The sequence below is a fragment of the Symphalangus syndactylus genome, chromosome 5 (genome assembly GCF_028878055.3).
Source record: "Symphalangus syndactylus isolate Jambi chromosome 5, NHGRI_mSymSyn1-v2.1_pri, whole genome shotgun sequence".
In the NCBI taxonomy this organism is placed as follows: Eukaryota; Metazoa; Chordata; class Mammalia; order Primates; family Hylobatidae; genus Symphalangus; species Symphalangus syndactylus.
In genome coordinates, this window is record NC_072427.2 from 128,746,189 (window position 1) to 128,763,262 (window position 17,074).

The window sequence follows — 17,074 nt, forward strand, 5'->3', positions numbered from 1 at the left end:
ACTCAACCCAGGTGGGGCTCTGTACCCGCCACACATACATGCAGTCGCTTGTGCCTTAATCGCATGCCAAAAACATGGCTCAGAACTTTGGCACCCTGATTTAGAAGACAGCATTTCCAGGGAAGCCCAGAAATGGCATCTGAAGCTGGAACTCTTCCCCCTTTCACAGCTGGCTCCATGGGAGCTCATTTCAGAAAATCATATCACTCTTTACTCTCCAAACTTAACTTTCATAAGCTTTTGGGCTGCTTTCACCCTAGGCTACAATCTGTCTAGTTTTTTAAGTTGGAGAAAACAAGTTATATTTTACAGCCCTTCTCATTAGGATTTTCATGCTCTGTGTTCTCTGTTTCAGCATTGGCTGGAATTTACAAAGTCTGTGGTGAAACAATTGAGATGTAAGTATTCTCCCTGAAAAGACTCAAGCCACACCCCTGGGGAGGGTGGGATGAAACCTCCCACTTATTGCAAGTTTTGGTCTACATATGTAATTTTCCACTGTTCTGAGTATAAGTTGGCCCTAAATATATGAAGGTTCTCTTCTGATGCTTCATGCTAGTGGGCAGTAGAGCCCTGTCCTCTTCTGGGTGAGGGTCTTCCCTGATGAGCACCTCTTTTTCTCTGCAGCCCAGCCTCCATTCACCATGTGCTTCCGTGTGAAGTTTTATCCTGCAGACCCTGCTGCTCTGAAAGAAGAAATAACCAGGTGAGGTGAACATGCTTCCCGCAGCCATTAGGACCTGTTGGAGAGCATAGGAAAGGGGGATGGTGACCTCTTAGAGCCTCTCATTTGGAAGCACCTAACTCTTAGAGGCAAGGAACTCTTCCTAAATATAATGACTTCTGTATTTTATTTCCACATGCTTCCTTTGCATACCCCTCAGTGCAGTTGCAACAGAGTAGACTTCTTTCCTTCAAGAAGTGTGAATACTACATCTTGAACTGGTCACTCTCAAAGAGTTCTGGAGTAACTAATCAGAAGCATCTTTTCTTTTACCTGTGATGTGGCCACTGTGGACATTTTTGGAGAGAGCTATGTTGCTGCTTATTTTGGGGGTTGAAAATAGATTCAAGTGATCTAATGGATATACTTGGAAAATGCCAAAGGCATGACACTGAAAGATAAGCTGGGAGATACTGAAGATTTAAAATCAAAATGGGTAAACTCTGGTGTGCTGTTGGATCAGGTTTGTGATAAACTCTTTATTGTGGGGATCATGTTCTGTGGCAGGCAGACAACTGCGTGGAATGCATCCTGTCTCATCCAGCACCCTTTGAGGATGAAAAAGGACCTCTGTGCCCACAGCCATCCTAAAAGAGAGTCAGTGAGTGAGAGCTTCAAAGCTTCCCCAGGATTTTGTGTATCTGAGCCAAATTTACTCTGAAAGTCTCACCTCAGAGATTCAAGAACTCTACAACAGGGATCCCTAATTTTTATATTAGAAAGACCTAATTTTGACATAAGCAAAACCTTGATGTTACTTTGTAGAAGGCAGGACCATAGGTGAGGATGTGATGCCAAGGAATCCTAGAGCTGAGGAAGAGACAGCACTGTCAGCTCTAACCCATTCCCTAAGACCTTGTAGACAGCAAAGGTGGGAATGAGGATATTGCCAGCCATATAGACCGTTTATCCTGTAAGGCTTTGAGATCCACTCCTAGATCCTTAACTGCATGGGAGAATTCCAAAGACAGAAAAAGAGGAGGAAAGAAGGAGAAAAGAATACGGAATTCTTTTTGTTTTGTTTTGTTTTGTTTTGTTTTGAGACAGAGTTTCGCTCTTGTTGCCCCGGCTAGAGTGCAGTGGCGCGATCTCAGCTCACTGCAACCTCCGCCTTCTGGTTTCAAGCGATTCTCCTGCCTCAGCCTCCTGACTAACTGGGATTACAGGTGCCTGCCACCACGGCTGGCTAATTTTTGTATTTTTAGTAGAGACAGGGTTTCACCATGTTGGCCAGGCTGGTCTCGAAGTCCTGATCTCGTGACCCGCCTGCCTCGGCCTCCCAAAGTGCTGGGATTACAGGCATGAGCCACCGCGCCTGGCCAGAATTATTTTCATTTCCTGATCTAAAGAGCATGCCGGGTGAAAGGAGCAAAAGTTTCTCTAAGAGGGGAAATCAGGAAATGGGGAGAGGAGGGGGCAAGAAGCAGGATTTAGTAGTACAAAGGCAAGAAGGAAGTGGGACGGGAGAAAAGTGGCTTCTTCACATGGGCCCTTCACATGGGAGTTGAGGGAAATCCTCTTCAGGAAGGCTTGTTTCCTGCAGATGCATAGGGCGTGTGTACTCACCTACTCCGAAGCACTGAAGACAGTGAAGAGTGTAGCTAGAACCAAATTTCATGTCTCTTACTGGGCATAGAAGCTCCAGGCTCTGCTCATCTACGTGGAAGTGGAGGTGGCTCTTGCTTTGCTTCAGAAAACCAAATCCATCCAAATCATAGACACCCTAAGGCTTTAGGTAGGTGAGTAAGGGTAGAACCACTATGTTTAAAATTTCAGGCCAGGCGTGGTAGCTCACGCCTGTAATCCCAGAACTTTGGGAGGCTGAGGCGGGAGGATCACCTGAAGTCAGGAGTTCGAGACCAGTCTCGCCAACTTGGTGAAGCCCCATCTCTACTAAAAATACGAAAATTAGCCGGGCCATCACGCCTGTAATCCCAGCTACTCGGGAGGCTGAGGCAGGAGAATCACTTGAAGCCGTCAGTTGGAGGTTGCAGTGAGCCAAGATCACAGCACTGCACTCCAGACTTGGTGACACAGCGAGACTCTGTCTCAAAAAAAAAATTTTCAAGAGTTTTGTTAAAATATCACTAGCCTGCTCCATTCATGATCTCCAGAGTGTTTGCCTTAGCTCTGAACTTCTATCTGTCTCTGCTAAAAGAGGTACTGGTGCCAGGGCAGACCCCAAAATTTGTACTCCTGTCTACATATCGGAGCAAACCTAACACGTTTTTGTTGTCCACCTCACTGGACCAACAGTGGGGATGAGAGGGAGCAGCCAGTGAGAGCACCACAGACACATGGCTTTCCAATTTGATTAAAGGACTGGAAATGTATGGTTATGTTGGCCCTTAGGAAGAGCTCTTAATAATACAATTTTCTGCCAGGTGCGGTGGCTCACGCCTGTAATACCAGCACTTTGGGAGGGCGAGGTGGGTGGATCATCGGAGGTCAGGGGTTTGAGACCAGCCTGACCAACATGGTGAAACCCTGTCTCTACTAAAAAGACAAAAAATTAGCCGGGTGTGGTGGCACACACCTGTAATCCCAGCTATTCGGGAGGCTGAGACAGGAGAATCGCTTGAACCCGGGAGGCAGAGGTTGCAGTGAGCCAAGATCATGCCATTGCACTCCAGCCTGGGCAACAAGGGTGAAACTCTGTCTCAAAAAAAATAATAATAATAATGCAATTTTCTAAATCCAGTGTCACTATCTTATATGAATGGACAGACCTTCCTACCCAAGAAGCAGCATAGACCTGGGAGCTCAGATCTTACTTATGTCATTTGTTGCCTGTATACAGCCAAATAAGATACTTAACTTGGAAATAAGATACTTAACCTCTCTAACCTTAGATTACTCATTTATAAAATGGGGATAGTAATATCTACCTCATAGAATTGTCGGGAGGATTACCCACTATACTGGCCTCTTATACTTCTTAATATACCCACAGTTAGCCTTGCACTGAGCAAAGGCTCAATATTTCGTTGCCAGATTCATTACACAGTCCATAGGCCCCAGGGGCTCTGCATCATGCACAAGTACAGTTAGTACTGGCTTTTCTCCGTGTTTATGTGAAAGGCACTTCTTTTCTAATAATCTCCACTCCTCCTCTGTCCCCTTTCCCCACCAGCTAGAATCCTAAAACTTAAGCAGCTAACTTCTGAGTCCTGAGAGAGAAGCTATCCCAGGTAATCATCCAAGTCCTGGTAAGCACAGCATTAGGACCATGCTCACCAAGTCAGCAGACTTCAAGGACACTGGCAAGAGAATGAGCTCCTCTCCATCTGCATGCATTTGTGCTAAGCATCTTGGGCAATTTTCCCCTCTCTCTCAACCTCACCAGCGTTCTTTACCTAGTATGCAATTTTCCAGCATTGTCAGGAGTGTGAACCACCGGTGCCTGGTCCTGATTTGCAGTCTTTGTGCCTCCTCCTCCCTGGGGCATTCTGTGAGGCTGTGGAATTAGCGGCATTTTTCTCCTCATTCACATCGCTACTGATCTTAAGAGAGGAGATACTGGCCCCAGCCTCACTCAACACTCGTAATTCATCCCTGGCTTAGAGCCCTCCATCCCACCTTGCTGCCAAACTAATTTAGCTGTCAGTGTGTTTTTTCCAGGCAATATTGGTCCTAAATTTCACTGCTGTCTCAGCCATTCCCATAAAGCCAGGCTGAGAGAAGGGGATGAAGTAGGGAGTACAGAACTAGCTTTAGTTGATCTTTTGGCTTCTTCCCAGATGATAAATTTAGTTGCCAAATCCTGATTAATTTCTTTTGTCATTTTTAAAGTAATAAACAGATTTTCTTGTCTAGGCTAGAGACAAGGCAAAGAAAATGGGAAATTCAGGTACCAGATTTGGCTTTTAACAGGGATTGCAGGTGTATGAACTCTTTGGAAAGATCAAGTAAGAGAGGGAAACTGACTGCAAATGGGGCCCCACCATCCAAGAAAGCAAAATGTCTGACACACAACAGGTGCTCCAAAAAATGTTAATAGAATGAATCAATACATACATGAATGAATGGAGTCATCAGGTCACTTATGCCTTCAATGAACATCACTTGAGCCTAGCTTAGGCTAAGACGGATTGGCAAACTTTTTCTGCAAAGGGCCAAATAGTAAGTATTTTTGGCTTGTTGGGCCATATGGTCTCTGTCGCAACTACTCAATTCTGTCATTGTAGTGTGAAAGCAGCCATAGACGATACATAAATGAATGAGAGCAAGGCTGTGTTCCACTAAAACTTTATTTCATTGGAAACTATGGCAGTGGGCTGTAGTTTGCCAACCCCTGGGCTAAGAAATCAGAAAGAGCTGGCTTCAAATCTCAGGTTGTTCTTTAACTAGCTCTGTGAAAAGGCAAGAACAGTATCTCTAAGCACTCTGTCTCCTCATCCATTAAACAAGGATTAAAATGGTAGTCACAGGCCGGGCGCAGTGGCTCACGCCTGTAATCCCAGCACTTTGGGAGGCCGAGGTGGGCGGATCACCTGAGGTCAGGAGTTTGAGACCAGCCTGGCCAACATGGTGAAACCCTGTCTCTACTAAAACTACAAAAAATTGGCCAGGCGTGGTGGCACGTGCCTGTAATCCCTGCTACTCAGGAAGCTGAGGTAGGAGAATCACTTGAACCCGGGAGGTGGAGGTTGTGGTGAGCTGAGATTGCACCACTGCATTCCAGCCTGGCAACAGAGCAAGACTCTGTCTCAAAAAAAAAAAAAAAAAAAAGAAAAAAAATGGTAGTCACCTCATAGAGTTGCTGGGAGGACTGAATGAAACAGGGCACACAGCATGCACTCAGTAAATGTGAGTCTTTATTGTTATTTTGTTTTGTTATTATTTTGTCATCTCCCCCACTGGAATGTAAGCTCCATTAACAGGACTCCAAGTTGTTCTCTACTGCATTCCCAGCACCTGTGACAGTGCCTGGCACATATAGTAAGTGTCAGAACTGGATGGATGGATGATGGATGGATGATGGATGGATGGATAAGCTAGACACAGGATGTTTAGGCCCTGTAGAAGAATATTAAAAATAAATAAAACATAGGCTCTGACTTCAAGGAGCTTACAGTCTAGTATTGGGGAGGAAGACAAACTAAACGTAATTATAGTCAGGAAAAAGGAAATAGTAAATAGAGGAAGCCAGTGGCAAAGAATATTTGAAGGGAAGGTAAGGCCAAAGGATCTTCTGGAAAAAACTCTCCAGGAGCCTCCAGTGCTTTCCAGAGTTCACAGCCTTAAACTCTGGAAATGCCTGTGGACTCATCCCCACCCTCTGATATCAGAAAGCGTTACGCCAAAGCCAATACCCTGGAGAGATGTTCGCGTTACACAAAAGCTCAGGTTTTCCCTGGCATGTTGCAGGCTCTTGCTCATTCTGTCCTGATTCACACTCCAATCAATTTAGGACAACACTAGCATTCAAACAAAAATGGAGGTGAGGTAAAGCCCCTTTGAGGCCAGAAAGAGATCAGCAGAGTTTAAAAAACAAAAAACCAGTTTCCTCAGAAACAAGCGTGTTCTCCTAAATCTGGTCTAGAGCTCATTTCTCCTTTGGTCTCAGTGAGAATATATCTCTGATAACAAAGGGTTCTCCTGACTTGGATTAGGACTAACCTGGTAACTAAGTGAATTACCATGGGCCGAGTCAGAAGGCCTGGATTCTGATTGCTGTGTTACCTCAGATAAGTCACTCTCCATCTCTGGACTTCTGTTTCCTTGGCTATGAAATGTTCTGAGGTTCAGAGATTCAGGAGGGCTGCACTGGGCAGCCCCAGCAGGCTGATCCCTTGCCTGGCAACACACAGTGGCCCTGGAGATAGTGCCTTGGGCAACAAGATAGTCTTCCTTAGGCCCTTGTGTGGCAGGGGAGAACATGCCAGGGTCTCTTGTGAATAGGTCTAAGGATGCTATGAGTCATGTGGAATATATTTCCACCAACAACACTGAGTCACTGATTATCTCCTTAAATGAACCAAACACAAAGCTCGATGGAAGCCACTGTGGCAGAAAGGGGAGGGGGAGCCCCGGTGCAGCTCGTTCTCTCTCTTGAAGCTGTCAGTTGATTCTTTCATGAGCTCATCTCCTCTTGTCCTCAACTATGGTTTGTTTCTTTAGGATACTGGTGTACCCTTTTCCCTCTTCCCATCTAGTTCTATGACATTGCCTGAGAATGCCCCGTGGCCTTGCCTTTAACCTCCCTGCAGCTGTTTTATCACCAGAAATCAAAAGGAACCCCGCCCAGCAGTGGAAAGCCTTGTTTCCATTCCAGTTCACCTGAGGCCATTACCTGCCATCAATAATGATGCCTTGGAAAGACAGTGGTTCTCAGTGTGAGCAGGATCATGTTCCCTTGGGTGGGAGGAGTAGGGGAGCAAATCAGAAACTTTAAAGGGGCCTTTCCTTTTTTTTTTTTTTTTTTTTTTTTTTTTTTTTGAGATGGAGTTTTGCTCTTGTTGGCCAGGCTGGAGTGCAGTGGCACGATCTCGGCACACTGCCACCTCTGCCTCCCGGGTTCAAGTGATTCTCCTGCCTAAGCCTCTCCCAAGTAATTGGGATTACAGGCCTACATCACAATGCCTGGCTAATTTTTTTTTTTTGTATTTTTAGTAGAGATGGGGTTTCACCATGTTGGCCACGGTGGTCTCGAACTCTTGACCTCAGGTATCCACCCACCTCGACCTCCCAAAGTGCCGGGATTACAGGCGTGAGCCACTGTGCCCAGCCCAAAGGGGCCTTTTCAAACCACAGGAGCACCCCCGGCACATACGGATTCTGACGGGCTCCCCCTGAAAGATGTTCCCCTCTCTGCCACATTGAGAATCACTGCCCAGAGCCATGTTATCCCTTTGCAATATCTCCTTTAGTCCAATATGTACAGTCCCTGAATTTTGGACACAGACAAGCAGAGAAACATGGAAGACGTGATGCATGAATCCAGGCCCAGGGAGTGATCAGTGAGTAAGGGGCAAAAGGTTTGCATCCACATCCTGCTGAAGCCTGTGGAAGGTGGGAGTTGGAACAGTGAGAGGCAGAGAAGTGCTCACTCACTCTCTCCCACACACCGTGTGGCATTTTGCTGTGGGAAGCAGAGTGAAGACGAGCTTGATTTGGTAGATCCATCTTAATTATTCACTCTACATGATGTCTTTTTTCCTTTTGCTTTTCTTGGCAAACATTTGGGCAGAGTAGGGTTGGTGGGAGTGAGGGGATGGGTTCTTATTAACTTCCAGACTAAGACTCACCTTCCCTTTGGTCTGAGGAAGGCAGTCCATCCTGCTGTGGTTAGAAGATGGCTTTTGAATTTTCTTAGGACAGCTTCTTAAATTTTAATCTATACACAAATCACCTGGGGATCTTGTTAAAAGGTGTAGGTGGAAGTGTAGGATGGGCCTATATTCTTTATCTCCAATAAGCTCTCAAGTGATGCTGATACCCCTGATATGTGGACTACACTTTGAGTAGCAAGCACTGAGGAGAGAAGAAGGCTTGGTTGCTCTCTCATTTCTGTTTGTTAATTGCTTGAATCTTCAAGCCCAAGCCTTCAGAGTTACCTGCTAGGACCCCTTCCTACCACCTCCTAGAAGTTGCACTATCAACAGCCCTCTTCCTCTTGAGCATTTTTACCTGATCAAGTGAACATGGAATCCTCTGTTTTATTCTTCAGCCTGAAAACAGAAACAATGGAAACCTCCAATTGTCCAGGGAAGAGTCAATTTCTTTTTGGTTCAGACTGTTAGAATTTAAAGGAATTTTACTACATTTTCATTACTCCCCTAAGGATGCTGCACCATAAAAGTTAACTTAAAATAACAAGTGTTTAATTGTCTCAGAGTATCTATGGGTCAGGAATTCAAGAGCAGCTTAGCTGGGTGGTTCTGGCTCAGGGTCAATCACGAGGTTGCAGTCAGGAGGTTGGCTGGGGCTGCAGTGATCCACAGGCTTGACTGGAGGTAGGGACTTCATTTCCATGATGGGTCATTCAAATAGCTGTTGGCCGAAAGCCTCAGTTCCTTGCTGGCTATTGGCAAAGGCCCCAGTTCCTCACCACATGGACCTTTCTATAGGACTGCTGAAGCAACCTCAAGAAGAATGAGTGATCCAAGGGCAAGAGAACAAGGAGGAAGCTGCAATGACTTTATGACCTCAGAAGTCAGACACTCACTCATGCTTTATTCTATTGATAGAAGTGAGTCACCAAGTCTAAGCCATACTCAGAAGGAATTAAGCTCTACCTCATGAAATTAGGATTATCAAAGAATCTGTGGAAATATTTTTAAATCACCAGAGATGCCCCCTGGCCAAGGAGCCACCATGGTAGGTGACCCACTCAAGGGACTGATGCTTCTCATAATCTTACAGGTCTTCTAAGAAGAGCAATAAAGACCACACTCCTTGTGAAGACATTTCAAAATGGAAAGTCATCAATTCCATTCCACTGTGACAGGGTCCATCCAACTAGTGAAACTGCAAAGCATTTATAGTGCAAGGAGGGCAGAATATCATAGTGATGAAGAGCCAAGTTCAGGGGTCTCACAGTGCTAAAGTTGAATCCTGGCTCTTTCACTTAGTTATATGTCCATGAGAAAATCACTAAAGCCTCAGCTTCTCTATCTGGAATAATGGGGATAATAACAGTACCTATCTCAAAGTGTCATTTGAGAATTAAATAAGATATTGCATGTAAAGTGTGTAACACCTGGACTGGCAGATCATAAGTGCTCAATACATGTCAGCTACTATTTGCTCTTGTTTTTGATATCCTGCTTCCACCTGAGGCAACAGCTTTCTGTATTTAAAGAGGTGCTAGCCCCAGGTTTCTGCTTCATTTGTGTGCTTCTTTAACCAGTGCCTCCTGTTGCATTTTTTTTTTTTTTTTTTTTTTGAGACAAGGTCTCTCTCTGATTGCCCAGGCTAGAGTGCAGTAGCACAATCTCAGCTCACTCTTCTTACACTTTATTCCATTTCAAAGGTCTGGTTGACCTCAGTAACTACAGGCTGTTTCCACATATGGACAGATTCTTTTGGCAAGTTGAGGCTGAACTCTTCCTGGGCTAGTTCCTTCACCCACCGTTCTACTTAAGGAACATCAGCTGGCATCCAAGGCAGAGAGAGGCCCAGTTTGCCAGTCTCTGATGGCATAGTTTTCTTTTTCGGCACCGGATTGACTGGGGCTGGCTCCTTCCAAAGCCCAGCACTGTGGGGTGATGCTTTTACCAGGAAACAGCCATTTCTGACTTGAGCTACAGGAGGAAACTGACATATCTTGAATTGAACCTCAAGTCAGTTCAGGGCAAAGTACCTGAAAGAGTTTCCAGGGAAATGGAGAATGTATTTGTTCTACATTATGTTTTAAGATTATTTTTAATGTAGTAAAAGTACCCTGACAAAGATTTTGATAGGCTTACATTACATATTTCTATCTTTAAAGCAATCAAAGGAATCCTTTATAGTTCATTCTCTGTTTTCTTTCCAGGTATTTAGTCTTCCTACAGATCAAAAGGGATCTCTACCATGGCCGACTCCTCTGTAAAACATCGGATGCTGCCTTGTTAGCAGCTTACATCCTTCAAGGTAATGACTTTTGACAGGATAAGTTTGCTTGTCATGCCAAGTACTGATTACATTATTTTCAGTTACCACTGATGACTCCTTCTTGAATCTAAACAGTATCTAGGCCAGGTGCTGTAGCTCACACTTGTAGTCCTAGCACTTTGGGAGGCCGAGGTGGGCAGATCACCTGAGATTAGGAGTTTGAGACCAGCCTGGCCAACATGGTGAAACCCTGTCTCTACTAAAAATATGAAAGTAGCCGGTGTGGTGGCACACACCTGTAGTCCCAGCTACTTGGGAGGCTGAGGTGCAAGAATTGCTTGAACCCAGGAGGTGGCGGTTGCAGTGAGCTGAGATCGTACCACCGTACTCCAGCCTGGGCAACAGACCAAGACTCCATCTCCAAATAAATAAATACATAAACAAACAAACAGTATCTAACTTGAAGCAGAGTTCAAGTTAGAGAGTTGTTTTTTTGTTTGTTTGTTTGTTTTTTGAGACAGAGTCTTGCTCTGTCGCCTAGTCTGGAGTGCAGTGGTGCAGTCTCGGCTCACTGCAACCTCTGCCCCCCAGGTTCAAGCTATTCTCCTGTCTCAGCCTCCTGAGTAGCTGGGGCTGCAGGCGCCCGCCACCATGCCCAGCTAATTTTTTATTTTGTATTTTTAACAGAGACAGAGTTTCACCATGTTGGCCAGACTGGTCTCGAACCCCTGGCCTCAGGTGATCCACCTGCCTCAGCCTCCCAAAGTGCTGGTATTACAGGTGTGAGCCGCCATACCCAGCCAGGATAGAGGATTTTGCTTGGATTTCCTAGAGCCAGAAAACACTGAACACTCAACCCTAAACTGCGCCTAAGATCTTACTACCAGCCCCTTAAAGTCATTCTGACTCTGTTTTAGGGATGTGCCCTGGGCCCCTGGTTGATAAAGTCCCTGAGACTCTGGAGTATAATCAGACTTGATTTTTTTCCCCATCCTCTCAGGCAAATCTCCAAGATATGAAGCATCTTAGAATTCTAGTATCTATTTCAGAGACCATTTAGTTCAGTGTGCTCAAAGTTGAAAGTGTTTCCAAGTAACAAGCACATTTCCTAACAGGCTAATAAGTAAGTAGAGGCTTACCCAGCTGAGGCCCAGATTGGCTTTTTTTGCAAAACAGTGGGAGAGATAATGCACTCTTCACACACGTCCCCTTCTCCTGAGATGCAGAGACACTTAAGTGCCGCTTCTTGGATTCCTCTTAGTCCCTAGGCCTGAAACTGCCATTACTACTGGATCATTTTGGACCACAGCACTAAAATCATGAAGTTTCCCCAAAATAATTTGAACTCTTAGTTGGAAATCCTGGAAGCAACTTTGTGAAGAGAACCTGGAAACTGCTTGCCAATAACAAACTAAAGTCCTTCTGGCAATAGAAATACCATGGCTGGCTGCCTGTGTTAAGAATGTAAAATTCAGCCCATTGCCACTTTGACTTCTGAAACTCCTGTTTTTAAAATCACCTACATGGGGAGTCCGTGGGGAGATACCCAAAGATGCCCCTTTGAATTTTTTTTTTTTTTTTTTTTGAGACAGGATCTGGCTCTGTCCCCTAGGCCAGAGTGCAGTAGTGTGATCTCGGCTCACTGCAACCTCCACCTCCTGGGCTCAAGTGATCCTCCCACCTCAGCCTCCCAAGTAGCTCGAACCACAAGTGTGCACCATCACACCCAACTAAATTTTTTATTTTTTTGTAGAGATGGGGTTTCGCCACGTTGCCCAGGCTGATCTCGAACTCCTGAGTGCCCCTTTTATTTTTAAAGAGAAAGCCTGGCCTGACCTAAGTCGAGTCTTAAACTCTAGTCTTTTTTACAGTTTTACCCAATCATTCATTTCCCTTCAAAAAAGTACTTGACGTCCGACATTGATGTTTTCCATTTGGAACTTTCTAAATAAAATCAATATAAATGACTCTGGGCCAGGCACAGTGGCTCACAACTGTTATCCCAGCACTTTGGAAGGCCGAGGTGGGAAGATCACTTGAGTCCAGGAGTTCGAGACCAGCCTGGGCACCAGAGTGAAACCCCATCTCTACAAAAAATTTAAAAATTAGGCCTGGCACGGTGGCTCACGCCTGTAACCCCAGAACTTTGGGAGGCTGAGGCAGGCAGATCATGAGGTCAAGAGATCGAGACCATCCTGGCCAACATGGTGAAACCCCATCTCTCCTAAAAATACTGGGTGTGATGGCACGCGCCTGTAGCCCCAGCTACTCGGGAAGCTTCAACCTGGGAGGCAGAGGTTGCAGTGAGCTGAGATCGCGCTACTGCACTCCAACCTGGTGACAGAGTGAGACTCTGTCTCAAAAAAAAAAAAAAAAAGCCAGGCCTGGGGTGTTCACCTGTAGTCTCAGCTATAGGCTGAGGTGGGCGGATCACTTGAGCCCAGGAGGTCGAGGCTGCAGCGAGCTATTATCATGCCACTGCACTCCAGCCTGGATGACAGTGAGACCCTGTCTCAAAAAAAAAAAGACTGCAAGGCTCAAGATCACCCCAGACTTCAGACTTGGGTCTCTTGCTAACAGTAGAAGTTCCCAAGTAATTTGGAAGACACAGTGAGTAGGTTTGTAGTGAAAAAGTACAAGCCCCAAGTACAATATTCAGCCATGGGAGGAGGGCACGTTTTCCTCTTAATATTTCTCCTCCCTCAAGACTTCACATCTGAAGTGGTTGTGGCTCTCACCTGGGAAGGAAAAAGGGCACCCACAGAGTAGCTGGCCCCTCCTCTTTCTTTTGTCATACCCACCATCCTCCCTGTGGAGAGCTTCACGTGGAAAAAGCTGGATTCTGACCTGGGTGTGGAAAGTACCGTGGGTCTTCTGCCCTCCTAAAGTTTACTGCTCTGAGATCTTTGACTTCTGAAACTCCTGTTTTTAAAATCACCTACATGGGGAGTCCGTGGGGAGATACCCAAAGATGCCCCTTTGAATTTTTTTTTTTTTTTTTTTGAGACAGGATCTGGCTCTGTCCCCTAGGCCAGAGTGCAGTAGTGTGATCTCGGCTCACTGCAACCTCCACCTCCTGGGCTCAAGTGATCCTCCCACCTCAGCCTCCCAAGTAGCTCGAACCACAAGTGTGCACCATCACACCCAACTAAATTTTTTATTTTTTTGTTTAGAGATAAACTCTCTCTGTGAACAGCTGGAGGAGAAAGGCTCACACCTGGCAGGGACTTGAGAAATGAGCCTTAGAACTTGATGCTTCTGGGCCGGGCTCGGTGGCTCACACCTGTAATCCCAGCACTTTGGGAGGCCGAGGTGGGCGGATCACGAGGTCAGGAGATCAAGACCATCCTGGTTAACATGGTGAAACCCCATCTCTACTAAAAATACAAAAAATTAGCCAGGCGTGGTGGCGGGCGCCTGTAGTCCCAGCTACTCGGGAGGCTGAGGCAGGAGAATGGCATGAACCCAGGAGACGGAGCTTGCAGTGAGCCAAGATCACACCACTGCACTCCAGCCTGGGCTACAGAGTGAGACTCCATCTAAAAACAAACAAACAAAAAAAAGAACTTGATGCTTCTGAACTCAACGATACTTTCTGGTTGCAGCCAGGCTTCCCACTCTGTAGGCCTCTCGAAGGAACCTGGCACCTGGTCAGCCCTTAATGAATATTTATTCAAATTTATTCATTTGATTTGATTTGAACTGAGGGTTGAGTTCTGAATTTGGATCGCAGCTCATTCATCAATTTACTGTGTCCCTGCTAACATCCTCAAACTAGGATTTAGACTTCTGATCTGGCTGAGGCCCAAGAGGATCTCCCTTTCTGATCAAGCTCAACACTTCCTGTGCTGCCACGAAGGCCATTGCTCCCAGACCATCTTCTCATGGCGGAATGGATGAGGACCATAGTGCAGGCCTCTGCTCTTTCATTGTAAATTTACTTGTGGTGACCTCAGAACACAAGGTCAGCTCTCTGTCTCTCTGCATAGACTTGAATGCCAACCCAATGTGTGCACCTGGAAAAACAAAGGTGGACACGCTCCTGAAGGGCCTGCCCTCTGCCCAGCCCACAGCCGTGCTCAGAATCCACTGTTTCTTATAAATCTGATGTGTATTTTGGCTTGTGCTCTGTGTGCTAATCTCTTGTTGCTTTGTCAATGATGATTTACCTGTCTCCACAATTGTTTTCTTCCACCTTCCTTTTGAAAGCGGAGATTGGGGATTATGACTCAGGGAAACACCCTGAAGGCTACAGCTCCAAGTTCCAGTTTTTCCCTAAACATTCAGAGAAGCTGGAAAGGAAAATTGCCGAGATTCACAAGACAGAACTCAGGTACGTGGCACTTAGTCAGGCCTGGAACACTGTGGCTTCTCCACAGCCTGAGCACACAGGCTCCACGCCGTGTCCTCTGTTCTCGCAGACTGTTCACTGACACAGAGTGACGCTCCCCAGCCTTCCTGACCGCAGATGTACCATTGTCAGTGATACGCTGACAGCACAAGTCACAGCCACAAGCCCTGTAGGCTCCCTCTCCAAGAAGAGCGATTTAGCCTGAAGCTTAAAGACAAGGGAGAAGTTGTGTTATAGGGGAAACAGAGAGGGATTGGCCTTTGAAAGGCATCTGCCTCACTACGATATTTAATGAAGATACAGAGGAAAGCATGAACTGAGGAAAAGGAAAAGATAAACAAAGGAAATTGCATAAGATAAAAAAGATGAAAGAAAAAGGCCAGGCGTGGTGGCTCACAGCTGTAATCCCAGCATTTTGGGAGGTCGAGGCAGGTGGATCACCTGAGGCCAGGAGTTCAAGACCAGCCTGGCCAACATGGTGAAAACCCATCTCTACTAAAAATACAAAAATTAGCCAGGCATGATGGCAGGTGCCTGTAATCCCAACTACTCTGGAGGCTGAGGCGGGAGAATCGCTTGGACCCGGGAGGCAGAGGTTGCAGTGAGCTGAGGTTGCGCCATTGCACTGTAGCCTAGGTGACAGAGCGAGACTCCATCTCAAAAAAAAAAAAAAAAGAAAGAAAAAGGAGAGGTTGAGTGAGGATGTGAAAAAGGGCAGGCCTCTGCTCTTAGTCTGTGACAGTGTGACAGGTGGCTTCTCAGTGGAGGATGGAGTGCGCAGGGCTGATTCATAAATGCTGAGGGTGTCTTGGGAGCACTCTGCTTCAGGAGTATGTCCTCAGCCCCGCCTAACTCAGGCCGCCCCCCATACCCTACCTAGAGTCCCTGACTTTGCACAGAGGGAAGTGGAGGAGACGTGGTTTCAAGTGTGGAGGCTCGTCTTTCTCAGCTTCTCTCACTTTGCCCAGAATATGCTGAATACCATAAAACAGCATTAATGCAGCCTTTCACCCACATGAAGTAGGATTTTCTACAAAGCCTGATTTTAAAAAGCAACAATAGGGTGTTTGGGCTCCATTTGGTTACCGCACAGATTCCCCAAACTGACAAACTATGAGGAAAAAAAGGATATAGAATGCAGTGTTGGCCAAGCGCAGTGGCTCACACCTGTAATCCCAGCACTTTGGGAGGCAGAGGAGGGCAGATCACCTGAGGCCAGAAGTTCGAGACCAGCCTGGGCAACATGGCGAAAACCCTGTCTCTACTAAAAATGAAAGTAAATAAATAAAAAAGCCAGATGTGGTGGCACACGCTTGTAATCCCAGCTACTCAGGAGTCTGAGGCATGAGACTCACTTGAACCCGGGAGGCGGAGGTTGCAGTGAGCTGGAATTGCACCACTGCCTGCCAGCCTCGGCCACAGAGCGAGATCCTGTCTCAAAAAAATAAAAATAAAAAAAGTTATGGTGTCATTATAATACATTACAGCTTTAAAAAAATATTTTAAAAGGTTTGTGTATCTACTGTTCCGAGGAAAGACTATGCCTGGCAACAGGGAGCAGAGCCGGATATTTCTAATGCTAATACTAAGCTTCAACTTGTTCCTTCCCCGACCACAGGCCCCCAGAAACCCTTCACTCAATGATTTTACCAACAAATATAACCCAAAGCCTTAGCCTTTGTAAACAGACCCCTCTGCCCATGCTCTGTGGCAGGAGGGGTTCCTGACCCTCCCAGCGGAATGGCGACACCAACACCGAACAAATGGAATCTTGGATGCTTCCCGCCCCTCTCCCTGGGTGTGCCTTCCCAGGTGCAGGGCCCCATGGCTCCTCGAGTCACTCTGTTAGGGAATAGCGACCCCTTGTGGTAAAAGTCAGAATAAACACGGGCCTGTGGTGTTGGGGGCAGGGTCCTCATGGTTCCGTCAAAGAGATCAGGGATGTGCTGGAACTGCCTGGAGGGCTTTAGGAGACATCAGAATAGTAGGGACAGCCCTCCAGAAACCTAGTTAAAAGCAGGGGATCCCCCAGGAAATGATGCCCGCTTTGAGGACCCTGGAGGTTTGGGCCAACTCCAAAGGTAAATGGAGCCCACAGGGCCCACTCCTCCTGCAGACAGAGGACACTCCCTGGAAAGGGAAGCTGTGCTCTAGCCAGCCCTTTGCTTGCCACACAAATATTTTCCTAACTTACCTTCCCTGTGCCTCAGGTACACTAGTGGATGCAGAAGTCTTTATTCACAGTACTACCCCCTTCCACAGGTACTTTTTCCACAGGTCCTGCCTCGTCTTCATAACGTAAAAATATGTCCATACTTCCTTTATGCAACTGTGATATGGGCTCTTGAGAGCACAGACTGTATACTGTGTTTCTTCATATATTTTCCAGCAGGTAACACAGAAGCTGGCACATAAAGGTGCTGCCTGACTAATGCCTCTCCAGAGGGACACTAGGGGGA

General features: G+C 46.3%; 1 protein-coding gene across 11 annotated transcripts in view; it reads left to right on the forward strand.

Moving 5' to 3' along the window:
- Positions 1-17,074, forward strand: part of FRMD5 (FERM domain containing 5) — a 347,144-nt gene that overhangs the window by 297,075 nt on the left and 32,995 nt on the right. For 10 of the 11 annotated variants that reach the window (XM_063639511.1, XM_063639512.1, XM_055276845.2 and 7 more), the window contains 4 exons: positions 356-398; positions 628-706; positions 10,206-10,303; positions 14,474-14,597. In XM_063639511.1, the coding sequence (XP_063495581.1) occupies positions 356-398; positions 628-706; positions 10,206-10,303; positions 14,474-14,597 (344 nt within the window). The remainder of the gene's footprint in view (positions 1-355; positions 399-627; positions 707-10,205; positions 10,304-14,473; positions 14,598-17,074) is intronic. The other variant, XM_063639510.1, reaches the window with a different exon arrangement.